Source organism: Castor canadensis, chromosome 4 (genome assembly GCF_047511655.1).
Source record: "Castor canadensis chromosome 4, mCasCan1.hap1v2, whole genome shotgun sequence".
NCBI classification, from domain to species: domain Eukaryota; kingdom Metazoa; phylum Chordata; class Mammalia; order Rodentia; family Castoridae; genus Castor; species Castor canadensis.
In genome coordinates, this window is record NC_133389.1 from 96565371 (window position 1) to 96582233 (window position 16863).

Here is a 16863-nt window from a genome sequence, read left to right on the forward strand (position 1 = left end):
ATATTTATATATTAATTTCTATATATATTTATGTAACCTGCAAATTATAAATCATTCTTTCCAAAAATTAAATAAGACCCAAATAGACAGAAAGATATTAAATACTAGTGTACTAGGAGATATACTGTTGAAAGATTACAATATTCACTACTTTTTTCTACAGATCCATCACAGTCACTCTCAAAATCTCTATTAGTTTATTTGCCAAAATGACAAGCTATTCCTAAAATTCCTAAGGCAATGCAAGGCATCACGACAACCAAACCAATCCCCAAAAAAGAACAAAGTTGGAGGACTCACACTTCCAATGTTAAAACTGACTAAAAGCTGCAGTATTTCAAGACTGTTGTTAAAAGAATAGACATATAGATCAAGGCATAAAATTGAAATTCCATAAATAAATCCTCAGATTTTCAGTCAATTGCTTTTCAACAAGTTGTCAGTATGGTTCAGTAATGGAAATAATAGTATTTTCAAAAAATGGTGCTGGAATAATTAGATATCCACATGGATTTATACATCCACATATGGAAGTTAATTAAAAATAAATCATAGGCCTATATATAAAAAGGTGTGACGAAATACTTAAGGGAAAATATGGCACTAAATCTTACAATCTTTGCATTTTGTAATGGTTTGGTAAATATAGCCAAAAGCACAAGAAACAAAATTTTAAAAGTAGGTAAAGTATAATTCATCAATGTTTAAAAACTATTTGATTCAAAATACACCATGAAGCAGAAGCCAGGTGTGATATTTCAGGTCTATAATCCTAGCACTGGGAGGCAGAAGCGAGACATTGTGAGTTTGAGAGAAGCCTGGGCTACTAGCAAGACTGTCTCTTAAAAAAAAAAAAAAAAAAGATACGGGAGAGGAACAAAGAGGCCTAGAAAGTAGTGAAGAGGTCTGGTAGAGATGAACCAGTTTGGGCTGTAATACACTTGTGCATGGAAACAACACAAGGAATCTCCCTCTATAGCTATCTTTATCTCAGACTAGCAAGACTCCATGTTTCTTTTATTATCTTTTATGTTTTTCCTTCTACAAAATCAGAGAACAGGAGGGTGGAAAAGGTTCTGCCCCTTCTCGGGGGGGGGGGGGGGGGGCAGTGCATGGTGGCAGGAAAAGTGGTAGGAGGATGAATATAGCACAAATAATGTATACATATATATGTAAATGCAAAAATGATACCTGTTTAAACCATTCCAGCAATGGGGAGTGAGGGGATAAAGGAGAATGGTGGAGGGTGTGAATTCAAGTATGATATACTTAATACATTGTAAGAACCTTTGTAAATACTCCAATGTACCCCATCCAGCACAACAACAAAAAAATTAATTCATAGTCAGAAAGCAGCAAAGTATTAACATACAAGACCATTCATAGTTGTTTTCGATGTAGCAGTAGTATTGTTGACTTTTTTTCAAATTTGTTTCTGTTTCCTCATTTTCCAAATTTCTTATAATCTTAGTAAAATAATTTTTAAACAAATAAAAATATTTATTTAGTCGTAGATTAAGTCTGCCATTAGTGAGTGATTTCTGAAATATGGCTATTACTCCACCAACTCATTTTAATGTGTCCTGATGACTGAGCTCATAGATGTCTACTTCTTTATTTAATCATCATTATTTTGAGTTAATGGCATTTACATTAACACTGCAAATAATTAAGCATACAAATACACTCATTAGTATACTTTATAATATCTCTAAATTAAAATCTGAATCAAGTGTGCTCAAAGCATCAGCTGCTTTACCACTAAAATAATGTTAAGGGAAAATAGTGAATAGAAAAATTTATAATGCTATATGCACATTTTAAATAATGCATTAATAAAAACCACAAATAAATCTGGGATCTTTTGGTCTCTGTTCATCAGAATAACATGTCATTTGTGACAAAATAAAAATTATACTCTTATTCAGGATTTGCAGAAATTATTTACTTCAAACTTAAATGAGTATATGAGATCATCAATTTCCCCATTATCTTAGTGTTCAATTAGTGAGGAAAACAACAAAATACATAAGATCTCAGCTATGAATATTTTTTCCCTGAAGAATAGGGAAAGCAATACCGTAGCCTACTTTCTTTATTCCAACTCTACAAGTTTAATTCTGATTCTGTTCACATACATTTTGATGACCACTGCCTAAGAATATAGATGTGTTTTAAAAAAACATAGATTATAGTTTGTTGTTTCTTATGAGGTTAATATTAGAAGTTGAATAGTCGAAAAAATAGAGGAGATCCAGAGACAGTCTTATCCACAAGAGTCTTCTTTATAATCTTTGCTGTTTAAAACACACCAAGGTCAGAGTTTAGTAACCCTTAAACAATCTATTAGTTTCTTATACACCAATAATCAAGTTATAGTTCTGGTTCTAAATAAGCTTTTCTCGATTTAATTTACATCTATCTCTTTTCATTTTCATCTTGAATAAAATTGAATAATAAATGAAAAAAATCTCTAGACTAAAGAACTCAGTTTTGTATCTGGGCAGGGGTAATCCCAACACTTGGGAGGCTGAGGCAGGAGGATCAGGAGTTAGAGGGCAGCCTGGAGCTAAATGGCAAGACCCTGTTGCTAACTCCAGCAAAAAGAAAAAACAATATTAAGGTTGTCTTTGTTTTGCTAATCTAATATTTGTTGAAGTCAGGGACAAAAAGCTTTAGTCACAGTGAAAGATGGGAGAGAGCACATATCCTTCATAAAGTATTTGCATAATTGGTTGTGTGTACCACTATAGAGCATATAGAACTGACAGTGATATCCAAAAACATGGGAGCTCACTTGATGGCTACAAAACTAGACAAGGACATTTGGGGCAATATGAGATCTCAAAACAATCATAATCAACACCAAGGGGCAGTAGCCTGCTTTAGTGATGATGAAGAAAATAGCCACACTAATAATTGAATGTTGTCACGCATCTCTGCATTTCCCAGACTATCCGAGACAGGCATGAGCAATTTTTTGATTTTTACTTGAAGAGCTTCAGTGTCAGAGAGTCACCAGTAAGAGATGTGGTGTCAGTTACTATCACATGAAGCTTTTTTCAGAAACTGATCAAAATTTCCAAAGGGTGTTTAGTGGGAGTTGCTGACTTTTGCTAAAGGAATTTTCTGAAGTGTTGGATAAAACCAAATTTAACAAACTTACGACATGAAAAACTAGGTCCTGATGAATGAAATGCCCAAAATAACAATCATTAACTTAAAGAAAGAGACATTTTGGTCAGCTACTGCCAAGGAAGACAGTAGTTCTAAAACAGAGTTACATATCAGAATAATTTGGAATATAGGTTAGAGTATGTCCTGGTCTAGGTTTCCAATCTTGGCACTATTAGCATTTGGAGATGTGAAGTGTTTGTAGTGGGAAACTGTCTTGTGCCTTCTTTAGCAGCTTCTCTGACCTCTAACTAATAAGTGACATTATAGACCCTGCCGGTTGTAACAACCAATGATGCTTCCAGATTTTGCAGTATTGTACTCTGGGGTGCATGATTACCTTTGTTGATAATTAATGCCACAGTTCTCTGTGCTAAAACACTCCCCTTCCCCATCCTGGCCCTCTGAACCCACCCATGGAATGGTCATGTATCTTTGCTCTTAGCCTATGTAACATATGTTCTATTGGTAGTGTGAAGAAATATATAGAGTTTGGAGAAATACACAAGTGAGTTTAAATGCCAGTTTTGTTCTATCCCATTTGTGAATCATTTGGCAGTTTAAGTTTTATCTTTCACCACTGCCTAAATTACTTCTCCAGGTAAGCCAGGGCCTAATATTAACTGAAACCAAAAAATGGACCAAAATCACAATTCTTATTAAACCAGAATACAGAAGCAGTCTGCATGGAAACATTGATAATCTAAACCATCTTATAAATTATATATATAAATATATATATTTAATATATTTATATATATAAAATAAGACTTCACTTCTTAGACAACACCATGCAGGGATAACATACATAAAGCAGATACAATGAGTAGTCTAAATGTAATCCCTGAGTGATACTCACCACCTGGTACTCACTCCCTTATCTAATCTCTTTCCTAAGTGTGGGCTAAATCTAATTATTAGCTTCTAATAAACAGAATATATTGAAAGTGGTATGCTTATTCTGAGATTGGGATGAAAGTTCTGACTTCCATTGTGTGCGTGCCTTCCCTTGCTCTTTTTATTCACTAAGTCTAAGGGAAGCTAGTGGTTATGTTATGCAGTAACCCAAAATGAAGTGTATATGGAAAGACTCAGATTAATAATCACCCAGTTGCTATGGCACTTTGCTCAGCAGCTGACAAGGAACTCAATTCAGCCACAAGACACACAAGTGAGCTTTGAAGCAGATCTTCTGCCACTGAACCTTTAGATGAGCATCATAAGCTCTGTCTCCTGACAGACCTAGAAGCAGAACCAGCTAAGCTGACCCACAGAAACTATAAGTATTTGTTCTTTTAACTTGCTAAATTTGTATACTTTGTTACAAAATTACAGATGACTAGTACATATTTGTTGAGCTAAATTTTTTTTCTCTCTTCTCCTCCTCTTTCTATGGTGATGATGACAACTGTGATGATGGTGATGGTTTAACTGTCCTCTCAGCTGAGGCTGTGCTGTGGATCTTCTGTCTCTTCACTAAGAAGTGGCAACCCTATCCTGTATTATTGCCATACTCCCAAACTCTGAACACTGATATTGTTTATCAATTGCACATAATACAATGAGATAAAAATTCTTAATTTGAAAATACCAGGCATCTGATATTATTTCACAATGGGTACTCAATTCATGACTTACTCTTTTGTTTAATTTTGCTTTTGTGGTGCTAGGGATTGAACTAGTGAATCTAGTTCACATGCTAGTGAAGCCTTCTACCACTGAGCTACATCTCCATCCTCAATTCATGCTTAATATCAATCTCAGGGGCAAAAACCTAAATATAAATTCTGAATGCAAAATTAATTTGGGTCTTTCAAAGCAACCAACTCTTCCCTACATCCATATCTCCTCCCAAACCAAATTTCTTCATTGTTAAATTAAAAATATTATTTTCTCAAAAGATTATTTTTACAAATTAAATGACATAAGTATATAAAGTTTCCTAATTTTACTCCTTTTTATTTTACTGTTGTACTGGGTGGGGGTAAATTGTGGCATTTACAAAAGTTCTTGCAATGTATCAAATATATTATGCTTGAATTCACCCCTCCACTGCTGTCCTTTATTCCCTTCCCCCCAATTCCAGAATGGTTTCAACAGGTATCATTTCTGCATTTACGTACACATGTACATATTTTTTTGTATTATATTTGCCTTCCTACTCTTTTCCTCGCTACCTCTCCACTCCCACTGGAACAAACAACCCCCAGGGAATGTAGTTATATGTGCTCAATAAATATTGTGTGTGGGGGGGGGAATTGTTATTTTATTCCTTATTCCTTAATTTCTTTATTTTATCTTAATTCCTCTCCTCTACCCCCTTCTTCCTGTGGTATTTAACTCCATTTCTAAGACTTTTCTATTTCAGTCATGTCCTCATTCTAAAAATACTAAAGAATTCCCAGAATTATTTGTCTCTTTTCTTTCCCATTTCAAGTCTCAAAAAGATCCACTTGCTACGTATTGCCCATGGGGAAAAATAAGGCCAAATGATAAAATGGAACTAAAAATACATTGCTTTTGACCAGTCCAAAAAAACCAATTACATAACTTCTCTTTTTCTCTATTAAGTAGAAAATTTTCTACTTGATTAGAAACTAATGGTCAATAGTCTTGTAAGCTGAATCATAGCTTTTAATTTTTTTAAAGAAAGGGTGTCAAAAAGATAAATGAACTAATATTTCTTAGTTTTCTTAAAGTGGGCAGAGGAAGAAAAGCAATTTTTTCAAAGTTAAAGTTATACTGGAAGATACATAAGGTACCAGTGTACCTCAGCCAAAGGAGACTTCCTCATTAACATTTGGCTTGTGCGTATTCCAGGCTGGGTTTCTGGGATGTCAGTATATTTGGGTCAGTAATTTGAAAAAATACTGAAAACATTGACATGCCCACTTAAATAATATCTTCATTTATATTTAGAGTGCTTTAGCAGGATTTGTAGTAGGGGATTAAGATACTGTGATCTACTCAAATATATGCAGTAAGAAAACTTGTCAATTTCTTAGTATCTATTAATAAGTCATTGTGAATTAGTCTAAGCAGGTCTTTTAAGAACAGGCTTCTCTTCAACTTAGTTTTGGTAAAGATGAGGGTAGAGAAAGACAACAGAAAATCATGTAAATGTAGCTCTACTGAAGAGAATCCTGAAGTGCAAAAGAGATGTTTATCATAGAATGACTCTAGTAAGGAAAAAGGAAGGGACTGAATGTGCTTCATGTAATTGAGTCACAAGTTGGTATTGGAACACTTTGGTATCTTGAAGAGTGCTGAATTACAGGGTAAGATGTTTCATGAAACTTGCATAAGTAATTCTACCAATAATTATGAAAATAATATAGATCCTACATAAGTTGAAATAATCTTTCATTTTAGTAGTTCATCACTGTGCATCTTCTGGGATGTTTTAATTTTAGATAACCTATTGAAGAATTAAGACATCTTTTTTAATGTTTGGGGTTTAGAAATTTTCAAAAAGGATCAATGAGAGCTCTCCAATGACTTGTTGAACTTACAATGCGTAATGCTATATAAGTTCATGACACTTGTCTTTCAGATACTATTAAATAGTATTTGTTTTCTTGTGGTAGTTAGTGTTTCACATCTTGAAAGACTTGCTGGACTTAGCTGTCTATATATACAATCAAAATGCTCACAAGACTTAAAAATATATTCATGAAGCAAGTTTGAAATGACCATACAAAGCGGTTTTGGTTCCCTGACATAAGAACAAGAAGAAATTGAACCGGCTCTAAAAATTCACTTTGTAGCCAAGGAAATGGCTTTCATAAAATTGAAAAAATGTCCCAAAGCAACAATATTATATTTCTTAAGCTGTTGCTGCTACTGACATGAAAATAGTTCTTTCTATAATTCTTCTGTGGCCTTGGTTGGTAACAAAATAGTTACTAGAGAAATTTTGTGACTAACTTCTTTTTATAAGTTCCAGGCATACAAAAAAGAGAGAGAATCTCACTTGAATGGCACCTGTTTTAATTAACAATTGGGTTCAAAATCATATCCTTCAGTATATAAATCAAAATAATATGTGCTTTCAGCCAGCACAAATTTGCAGAAACACAATGCAATTATATCAAATAATGCCAGCAATAGTCCAGATAACATTTTGCCTTAGCAGTTATATATGCCAGATGGCATAGTGGAAGGAGCTGGAAGTAGGATACTCCTTACTTGAAACATCAAAGGGGTATGAGGGTGAATAAGGTCCAAAAAAGTGTGTAAGCATATATGTAAATGCAAAAATGATACCTGTTGAAACTATTCCAAGAATGGGGGAGAGGAGCAAAGAACAGTGGAGTGGGTGATTCATGTATGATATATTTGGTATATTGTAAGAGTATTTGGAAATGCCACAAAGTACCCCCACCCAGCACAACAATAAAGGGACAAAAAAAGAGTGTAGCAAATGATACCAAATGTGTCTTGTACAAGCACTCAAAGATACTGTGTATATAAATGCTGTGGAGTTTCTAAGAGGGCTTTTTTTTTCATGTAAATAGGTGACAGATGCTTGCTCTGCAAATGTGACAATGATATTTTGTTATATATTTTCCTTCAGTTTTTAAATTTAATTGTTAATGTACATTTTTAATCTTTTAAATTCAATTGAGAGCATTTTTAGATTCACAGCAAAATTGATTAAAAAAAAACAAAACAAAACAGAGTTTCCATATATCCTTTCTCCCCATACACAGTCTTCCCCACTATTAACATATCATGCCACGGTGGTACATTTGTCACAACTGATGAGCCAATATTGATGCATCCAGTTGATATCAGAGTTTACTCTTGTGTTATATATTCTATGGCTGAGACAAATGCAAGATGGTCTCCTCGGATCCATGCATAACATGTTCCAAAGCCCGAATAAATGTCTGAAACTATGAATAGTACTGAACCCTATATATAAGCATTGCATACCAGAGAGTTTACTCTAATAATGGAGACAGCTTAAATGACAAATTGTAGGGGAGAATATGCAACATGGATGTACTGGAGAAAGGAATAATTAGTATCTCAGATGGAATGCAGTAGAACAGCTAGAGATTTCTTCATACTACTCAGTCACTGTACAATTAAAACTTAAATACATTTTGTTTTTGGAATTTTCTTTTCAGTCTTTGTTTTTTAGTTTTTTTTTCAGACTATGGTTGCCCACAGTTAACGTAAACCAGGAAATGTAAAAACATGGAGCAGTAAGTGCTATTGAAAAATGACAATTTCCTTCAGTGTTTTCATTGTTTCAAAAGCCGATTCATTACATGATTTTATTTTTAAAAGGCATTGAAATATTTCTCACAAAGAGTGCCAGATAATGGCATCCAAATAATAGTCCTTATTCACCATTTATCTTTATCCTCTACAATAAGTTAGCTGGACATTCTACATTTAGTAGATAGTAATCAATATTTGCTGCATTAAGTTTGATGACCCAAATATGAACAAAAAGAAAAAGAATATAAACTTGAAAATTTCAGATAAATCATCATTATCTGTGTTGAATGTCTTCTATTCAAATAATAACTTATTGTTTGGTTATTATGAAATAGTGATAAACATCCCCAAAATGAAGGGAGATTGATCATTACTTACTGAAGATCACATAACTAAGTGAAATGATAGGTTTTGTTTTGAAGGCTTTCTTCAAAACTAAAACATATCTTTTAAAGCATCAAATGTAGTATTCATTCATCAGGAGGAATACCACCCAGCAGGCAAGGATTCTCAAAGCTCAGTATGTTTTTATTTTTCCAATGGAATGGGGCTTTTCCGAAGAAGAGATAAAAATGCTTTGAACATTTTAATTCTAGCCATAGGGTCTTCATTCTTCTACAGATACTATCCAGAAATGCTTCATCTGGTGAAAAAAAAAATCCTTTCACTGCAGAAGCTTTAATTTTTATACTAAACCCAGCAAGATTCAGATCTGTTAATCCTTCAAAAATGTATAGGTTTTAACAATGTCCTTATAAACAAAAGTAATGAAATAATAATAAATTTTGATACTTGTCTTTAACAAATGATACTCCTCCATTCGTTATTATGATGGGAACTTTTTGGTTAGACTGAATGACAACTATGCTTTTCTGTTTTGTCATTTTATATATATATATATATATATATATATAGTTTTCCTATAATTTTTACTCACAACAGCTCTAAGTAAGCACTCTTATTACCTCATCTTACTGATGAAGAAAAGCAGGCAGGTATACATTGCTTTGATCAAATTCCATTACCATTGATCAGCTAAGGTGGTTGAACTTAAAATGCTCTGACTTGTGTTACACTTTTCCCATTGCATGCTAACTAGAGGTTTTCATGATTCGTCTTAGAGCTTTCACTGAAATTTTAAAGTAAAGATATTCTGCCTATCATCACCATTGTGGGGCTAGAACACAAAACACATAGGACAGAGAATGACTTAACTATCCTAATTGAGTTTTCTGGCTATCTACAGTTTTGTAACAAGCTCCTCAAAACCGAGTTGCAATATTTCCAATGTTTTTGAGGTGACTGGCATTAATGGAAGAAGAGGAAACAGACTATCTGCAAAGGAAACAATTGTGGAAGAATTCACAGGCAGGGAAAACATAAAAACTGGGTTCATAAAAAAGAGATTGATGTATCAACATTCCTTTTTTTTTCTCTCTCTCTAAGGAATACTCCAGAGGTTTTTAGTCTTTCCTAATGCAAACTCTCATGACAAAGTTATAAAGACTGTATATTATCTACAACAATATTATAAATATAAGTGCTGACAATATTTTCTGATCCTAATATGCTGATAATATTTGCTGATCCTTCTAGGTGAAGGATCAGCCTATATACTAGATGGAATCACAAAAGTAATGTGGAGTATTTAAAATCTCTTGATACTGCCACCTCCATCATCATTTTTAGTAGTGCTTCAGTTGGTTCTTCCTGTAAGCATTAGTCTATACTAGTCAGCCTCCTAGGTTTGCATTTACAGTGGGTACAGCTGGTGGTGTTATTTGTGTCTGTTTCCAGACACCATGTGGAGGAGGATGATGCCTTTCTTCATGAGGAAATTTAATAAATATTCTTTCTGACCCCAAGTAGTTAAAAAGTACCTATGGTTCCCTGAGAGTAGCTAAAGAGAAATATATATGCTTATAATTTTTTGTATTTAGGAGAAACAGATTTTCTAAAAATATTTTTCTAGGTCTATAAATTAAAAATAAATAGGCACAATAAGAAGAACACAAAGTTTTAACCATTGCTAGCAGTTCTTCCTGATGAAACCTACTTGATATGAAATAAGATTATGATATTACTAATTATTGGGCATTTTGAAACAGGTAGATCACAATTCTCTATCAATTAAAATTATCTTTATCTTCATCCATAATGTTAAACTTAACCATGTCAGGACTTTAACTGATACAAATAAGTTTACCCTTAAGAAGCAAGGAGGCAGAAATAAGGAAGATTAAGGTTCAAAGCCAGCCTAGGAAAATAGTTCACAAGACCCTATCTTGAAAAAATACTTCACAAAGAAGGGAAGGTGGAGTGGCCCAAAGTGCAGGCCCTGATTTCAAACCCCAGTATGGCACACACATACACACACACACACACACACACACAAAGCAAGAGGTTTACTAATGATCTAATTAGATATTAAGATCAAATTATTTTAATATGTCTAGACATCTCATTAAATTTTATCATATACATTCAAAGAACATTACAGAGTTTTTGTTGTTACTATGTTCCCCAGTGGTACTAGGGTTGAAACTCAGGGCCTCCAGCTTCATAGGCAAGCTCTCTATCACTTGAGCTACACTGCAGCCCTCATTGCTTTAGTTTATTTTTGTATAAGGTCTCTCACTTTTGGCCAGGCTGACTTCAGACCTTGATCCTCCCACCTATGTTCCTTGAGCAGTTGGGACCACAGGCATGTGCCACCATATCGAGCTTGTTTTTTGAGATAGGGTCTTGCTTAATTTTGCCCAGGGCAGGCCTCAATCAACTTCATTACTCCTGTCTCTGCCTCCCAAGTAACAGGGATCACAGGAATGCACAAACACAGAAATTTTAAAAGAATCAAAAATGTGCTATCAGGTAGAATAAGAGCTTATGTACTAAGTAAAAAAATACATTTTATGCATATGTTTATGTATATATGTTTATATATACATCTATATAATATTTCAAGAAGTTCAACTTGCACTTGATAAATAATACATGATAAAATTCTAAACAATAAGATTTATACACATAAAAGCAGAGTAGATTATACATTGGAAAGTAATAAACTTTCCATCAATAGTGAATAGATTTGATCAAAATTACACTGTGATTTTGACAAAATTAACATATTGTGTAATAAAAGAAAGTAACCTTATCTGAATTCCATTTGAGGAAAGTCCTTTCAAAAATGTAGGAAGTTCACCTCTGTGTGATTCTATACATACGGAGCATGACAATTTTCTCAAGAAAAGTCATCTTTGAACCACTAATGTAGATCCCCAGTAACTTATTGATTCATAACCAAAAACTTCATTAACATCTGAATAACAGAATATATTAGACCTGGGGGGAAATAAGCTTGCTACTGGAATCCCATATGCTGACAAGTACAGATCTTTTTAAATATTGGAATGATTTTGTAATATTATAAACTAAAGAACTATGTGGTTTTTAATGATAGATTAATTCCAGGTTTTATGAATACAATAATACTGGGAAAATGCATGAACATACTCAGTGGTAACACATTGATTTAGGAAACCTACGGCTTAGTTACAGTAAGAGAAAGAAAGAATTATTTTTACAAGTTTAAATCTTTGAGTGTAGGATAATAAATCTAAATGCTAATGACAATTGCATACTTAAGGTACATGTTATGTCCCAACTTAATGATTAGCATAAGAAAAACTTGACCCCAATTTATTTAACAGTGTCTACATTTATTCCCAATTATTCCCTTATATGAGCCACAATCAAAAGGGTCTGATCCACTGTCTTTCAGTGCTTGCTATACCCTGAGAAGGTAAGGTAAAGTATACTCCAGAATAATACATACCACATTAAAATGGCTTAGCATTTTTAATTTTCCATTACTTAGAATTCATTTGCTACTGGCTATACTAAAACAATAATCACACACTAAAAAAATATTAAGTAAAATTATAGTTTAAGTATCCAATAGATCAAAATATTCCATTTATCTTCATATTTATAACTACATAAAAGTTAAACATTACTAGGGAAAAAAGAAGACAAATAAAAATAATATGACCAATTGCCAACTATGGCATATTAATGCACTTATAATTCAAATGCTATCTTTAGGAAAGTTTTAATTGATTTTTTTAGTAAAAAACTATTATGACAACTTGTGATAGGCTTACAAATTCATCTTTAATTCACTTTCTTATTTTTCATCTTGACTATTGGAGTACAGAAAGAGTTATATTCCTATTACATTTAATAAATGAAGTAAGCATCATGAATGATGAGTAAGTCATCAATAAAAGCTACTTACCTGCATGGAAATCTATTCCCACAGCAAATGCAGCTCCTGATATTGGCATCAAAGCATCCATTTTGTCACTTGGTTCAAGAGGTATTCCCCTGATTCCTTCATGGACAGAGTACATAAGAAATGATTCTATACCTAAATTAGAAAGGAAAAACTCAAAATGAATATTAAAATTATCAAAATTAAAATAATTTCATTAGTATGATTTTTTAAAATATTAATTTACATTAAGAATTCCTATTCCTTGGGATTTTACTATTGTTTTAATTGTACACTACCTATTCTGACTGGTTGAAGGTAGGGAATTCATGGTTCTCAGCCTTAAGTATGCATCACAATTCCCTAAAGGGGTATTAAAACAGGTTACTGGGGCTCATTTCTGGGCCTGATAATGTGAAATTGAAAATGGCCTCATTTTGTAATGTTGCTCCTGTACAGGAAGACCACTTTCATAAGTACTGAGGCAGATAATGACTGGAAGAAGATCTGGACTCATGATTAAAATTCATTCTCTCTTCTGTAAAACTCCAACCATGTCTTAACTTACAAATGATAATAAACTTGATTTTTAGATAGCTATATTACTGTTGTTCTGATAGACACTTAAATTTCTAAAGGGACAGTTTACTTCTTAAATTCTTTGAACATTAAAAATTACCAAGTACTTAGTTTTTGCTATTAATATCTTTCTTTTCCAACACCACAACCATGTCCTAAAATAATCATGTAAATTTAAGCTTACTACTAGCAGTCTACATGCTAATTAACACTCATGAATTTTGCTAATGTTAGAAAATATTTGTACACATGTTCTTATTAATATCAAAATGCCTAGATTTAAATTTGTCTACCACCTAGTCACCTGTGACTAGGGCATGTTACTTCTCTGTAACTTAAGTATAAAAATCAGATAATAGAGGTCTGCCTCATAAGGTTGTAAATATTAAGTGAATTAATATGCATTAGTGTTAGAATGAGGCCAGGCATCAAATAAATGAAATATAAATAATTTATTTAAAATGAAAGAATAATATTGACATACATATTTCTCAAGATTGAAGCTTCTTTGAGGATAAACGTTGTCTCTGATCAGAGGATATAAAAGGTCATGCTAGAACTAAAGTTCTTTAGAACTACTAGAACTAGAAAATATAAAATTTGAAATAGGAAAGTAGATTTCTTAGGTTACAGTTGTTTTTTAGAAGTTCTCATCTCCCTCGTTATGTAAACCTTTGATACTTTCTTTAAAATACTTGAAAAAAAGTAAATATAACTAATTCAAATTGTGCATTAACCTGGCAAATCAATGATTTTTTTTTACTTCAACTTCTTCTTGTTTAGATTGAACACAGAAGCTAGTATATTTGGTTAAATGTTTAGAAATAAACTGAAGTTGTTGAAAATAATTTAAAATTTAAGAAGTCCTGCCAGGCACTGGTGGCTCACACCTGTAATCCTAGCTACATAGGAGTGGGAGGTCAGGAGAATTAGAGAGGTTTGAGACCAGCCCAGCCAAATAGTTTGTGAGACCTGGTCTTGAAAATAACCAACACAGAAAAGGGCAGACAGAGTGGCTCAAGTGGTAGAGCATCTGCCAAGCAAAAAAAGAAAAAAATATATTAGGAAGTCCTATGAGAAAGAACAAGATAATATTTTTTAACTGACTTTCGTAGCCTAAAGTCTTCTTGGTATATAATGACAGATGAAGTTAATACACCAGGACTAAAGTGTTTCAGAAAGATATACCTTGACAAGACATGCGGTTCTTCTGCAGGTAGTATCCCACTGTACACATGCAAGTCCTTGTCATTTCGGATGTCGGTAAGCAAAGCTGAGAGCATCCACCATTATTTAGGTGGCAAGAATTGCTGCCTGCATAGAAGGAAAACAAAACAAATTTTTAAAAGAAAGCTAAAATTATGAAAAATAGTTTTTTACAATATCAATAATGTGAACAAATACTTATGCAATTAACATCTAAATGCAGTGGTTTCATATTGATTTTAATCAAATTTTGTTCTAATAATTTGAAGTAGCAAATTTTCATTGAATTCTGCCCTTCAAATTAAATAGAGATAAAATTCCTACTTACAGTAAAGCCAAAGGAAATTATTTGTCATGAATTCTGTCATAGACCTTTGACATATTTTAAGAACACAGAAATCAGGAAGCATTTCATTTTTTACTCTAAAACTTTAATTCTCTTCATTTATTTCCTTTGCAAGAATATTTTATTTCAAATGTGTCACAAAAATAGTTGTTAAATTATGTCACTAACTCAACTTTAATTTATTTCAAACCAAGGAAATAAATTCATCCTTCCCTAGAAACATATTAAAAACATACCCATAATAATCATTTAATGAATTGGCATAATAATCCTCTTTATTCCTGTGTAGTAGTAATCAAAAATATTAGTCAGGCAATCACATGATGTTCCATTGAATTCACTAGGCCCAGTGTGCTAATTAAAACTGATAGAGTAAAGTTAAGTGATTTATTATCTTACCCAAGAAGTTCATCAAACATCCTATTTTTATGATTTTTCATTATTCTAGGACATGCAATGTCATTTGCTGGATGTTCAAGCTCTGATATGTGGTGCAGTAAATCCAGTTAGAATGACAAAACACAATGAAAGCTACATTTCAATAGTGCTCTATGGAAAATCCAAAATGCCAATGCAGGTCATTACTTCCATTTTCCTGAATTCAAGAGAGTCTATTGGGATTTAACTCTTCAATTCAACCTGTCACAAGCTGAGTAATTTTTGAAAGGTGAGATATTTCTGTTTGGGGGTTTTCTTATCAGAAGATTCATTCCGTTCTCTGCTCATTTCCTGTATCTACCATTCAGTCAACACTGAACTCCATCTCAAGCAACCTGCACATTTCAAATAACTACATTTATTTTTTGCATTAACTAATGGAGACTAATTGACTCATTCTTCCTTTCCTCAAGCTTATTTATTAAGACAATATTTCAGATCAATGATATGTTTAACAATGAGACAATTATATGAATAAGTATGCAATAATCCTATACTGACTATGTACATACTTCATTTTTTAGAAAGCATATGGATGTATATTAGCATAATGCCTATCTAAGAAATATAGATTTAGATACAGGCTTATTTTAACTCACCCTAAAGACTGAAAGCCTGGGAAAACACTGGAAAGCAATGATTAAATATAAACTTTGAGTACTGGAGTCATGGTTCAAATGGAGGAGTGCCTGCCTAGCAAAGCCCTGAGTTCAAACCTCAGTACAGTCCAAAAATCCTAAAAATATATATATATATAAAGCTTGAGAGAATAGGGCTGGAGGTAGAGCTCAAGCAGTAAAGTGCTGACTTTGCACATGTGAAGCACTGAGTTCAAATCCCAGTTTTACCAAAAAAAAAGTTTCAGTGAATAACACATGGGGAGGAGAAAGAAGAGAAATGAAGAAATGAAAAAAACAGGGCAAAAAGAATGAACTTATTAAAAATAAGAGAAAACGAGGGATTATATAGTCTAGATAAAACAGGTGAAAAAATTAATTAAAAGAACTTCTGAGGCTATATAATTTTTCATACAATTTATAATATTAGCAATAAATTTTACTGTTTGTTGATAAATAATAAAATTAATGCATCTTAACAATAATGTACACTATTTCACAAATAGTTTTGGTGGGGAAATTCATAGTGAAGGAGAGGAAAATTTTAAATAATGTAATGAATCATATTTTACAATAACTATCTTTTCCTGTTAAATATACACGGAAGTAGGAAAATATTTATAGTGATTTTCAAAGTAATAATTTATGTTGTAATTAGCTATCAGGTTAGAAATACTAGCTTAGATTAATATTTTGTAATGACATTGATGTTTGAACCTCAAGCCCCAAATGACTAGTGTAGATAGAAAGTCTTTTTGACTAACAAGAAGTCTGAAGTCTCCAGTGATCTGTGACAAAAATGATAAATGAAGTAGCTAATTGTACTTTGAAATCCAAAGAGGCAGTAACGCTAACACCTTAAAGAGGTTTAAAATGCTCATATTTCATACTAATGAAGCTTTTAAGCTATCTGTAGTGATTCTGTTAATGGGGTTGTCTTTAATGCAGGTGCTTTTACCAGCATATTCTTCTAGCAAGAATGGAATTTCACTACATCT

General features: G+C 32.8%; 1 protein-coding gene across 6 annotated transcripts in view; it reads right to left on the reverse strand.

Moving 5' to 3' along the window:
• Positions 1–16863, reverse strand: part of Lrp1b (LDL receptor related protein 1B) — a 1877349-nt gene that overhangs the window by 504999 nt on the left and 1355487 nt on the right. For all 6 annotated transcript variants that reach the window (XR_012447185.1, XM_074070662.1, XM_074070660.1 and 3 more), the window contains 2 exons: positions 14447–14572; positions 12704–12835 (listed from right to left, as the gene is read on the reverse strand). Coding sequence is in view for 5 of the 6 variants with exons in the window: in XM_074070662.1 (XP_073926763.1) it covers positions 12704–12835; positions 14447–14572 (258 nt within the window). In the remaining variant the exon portion in view is untranslated. The remainder of the gene's footprint in view (positions 1–12703; positions 12836–14446; positions 14573–16863) is intronic.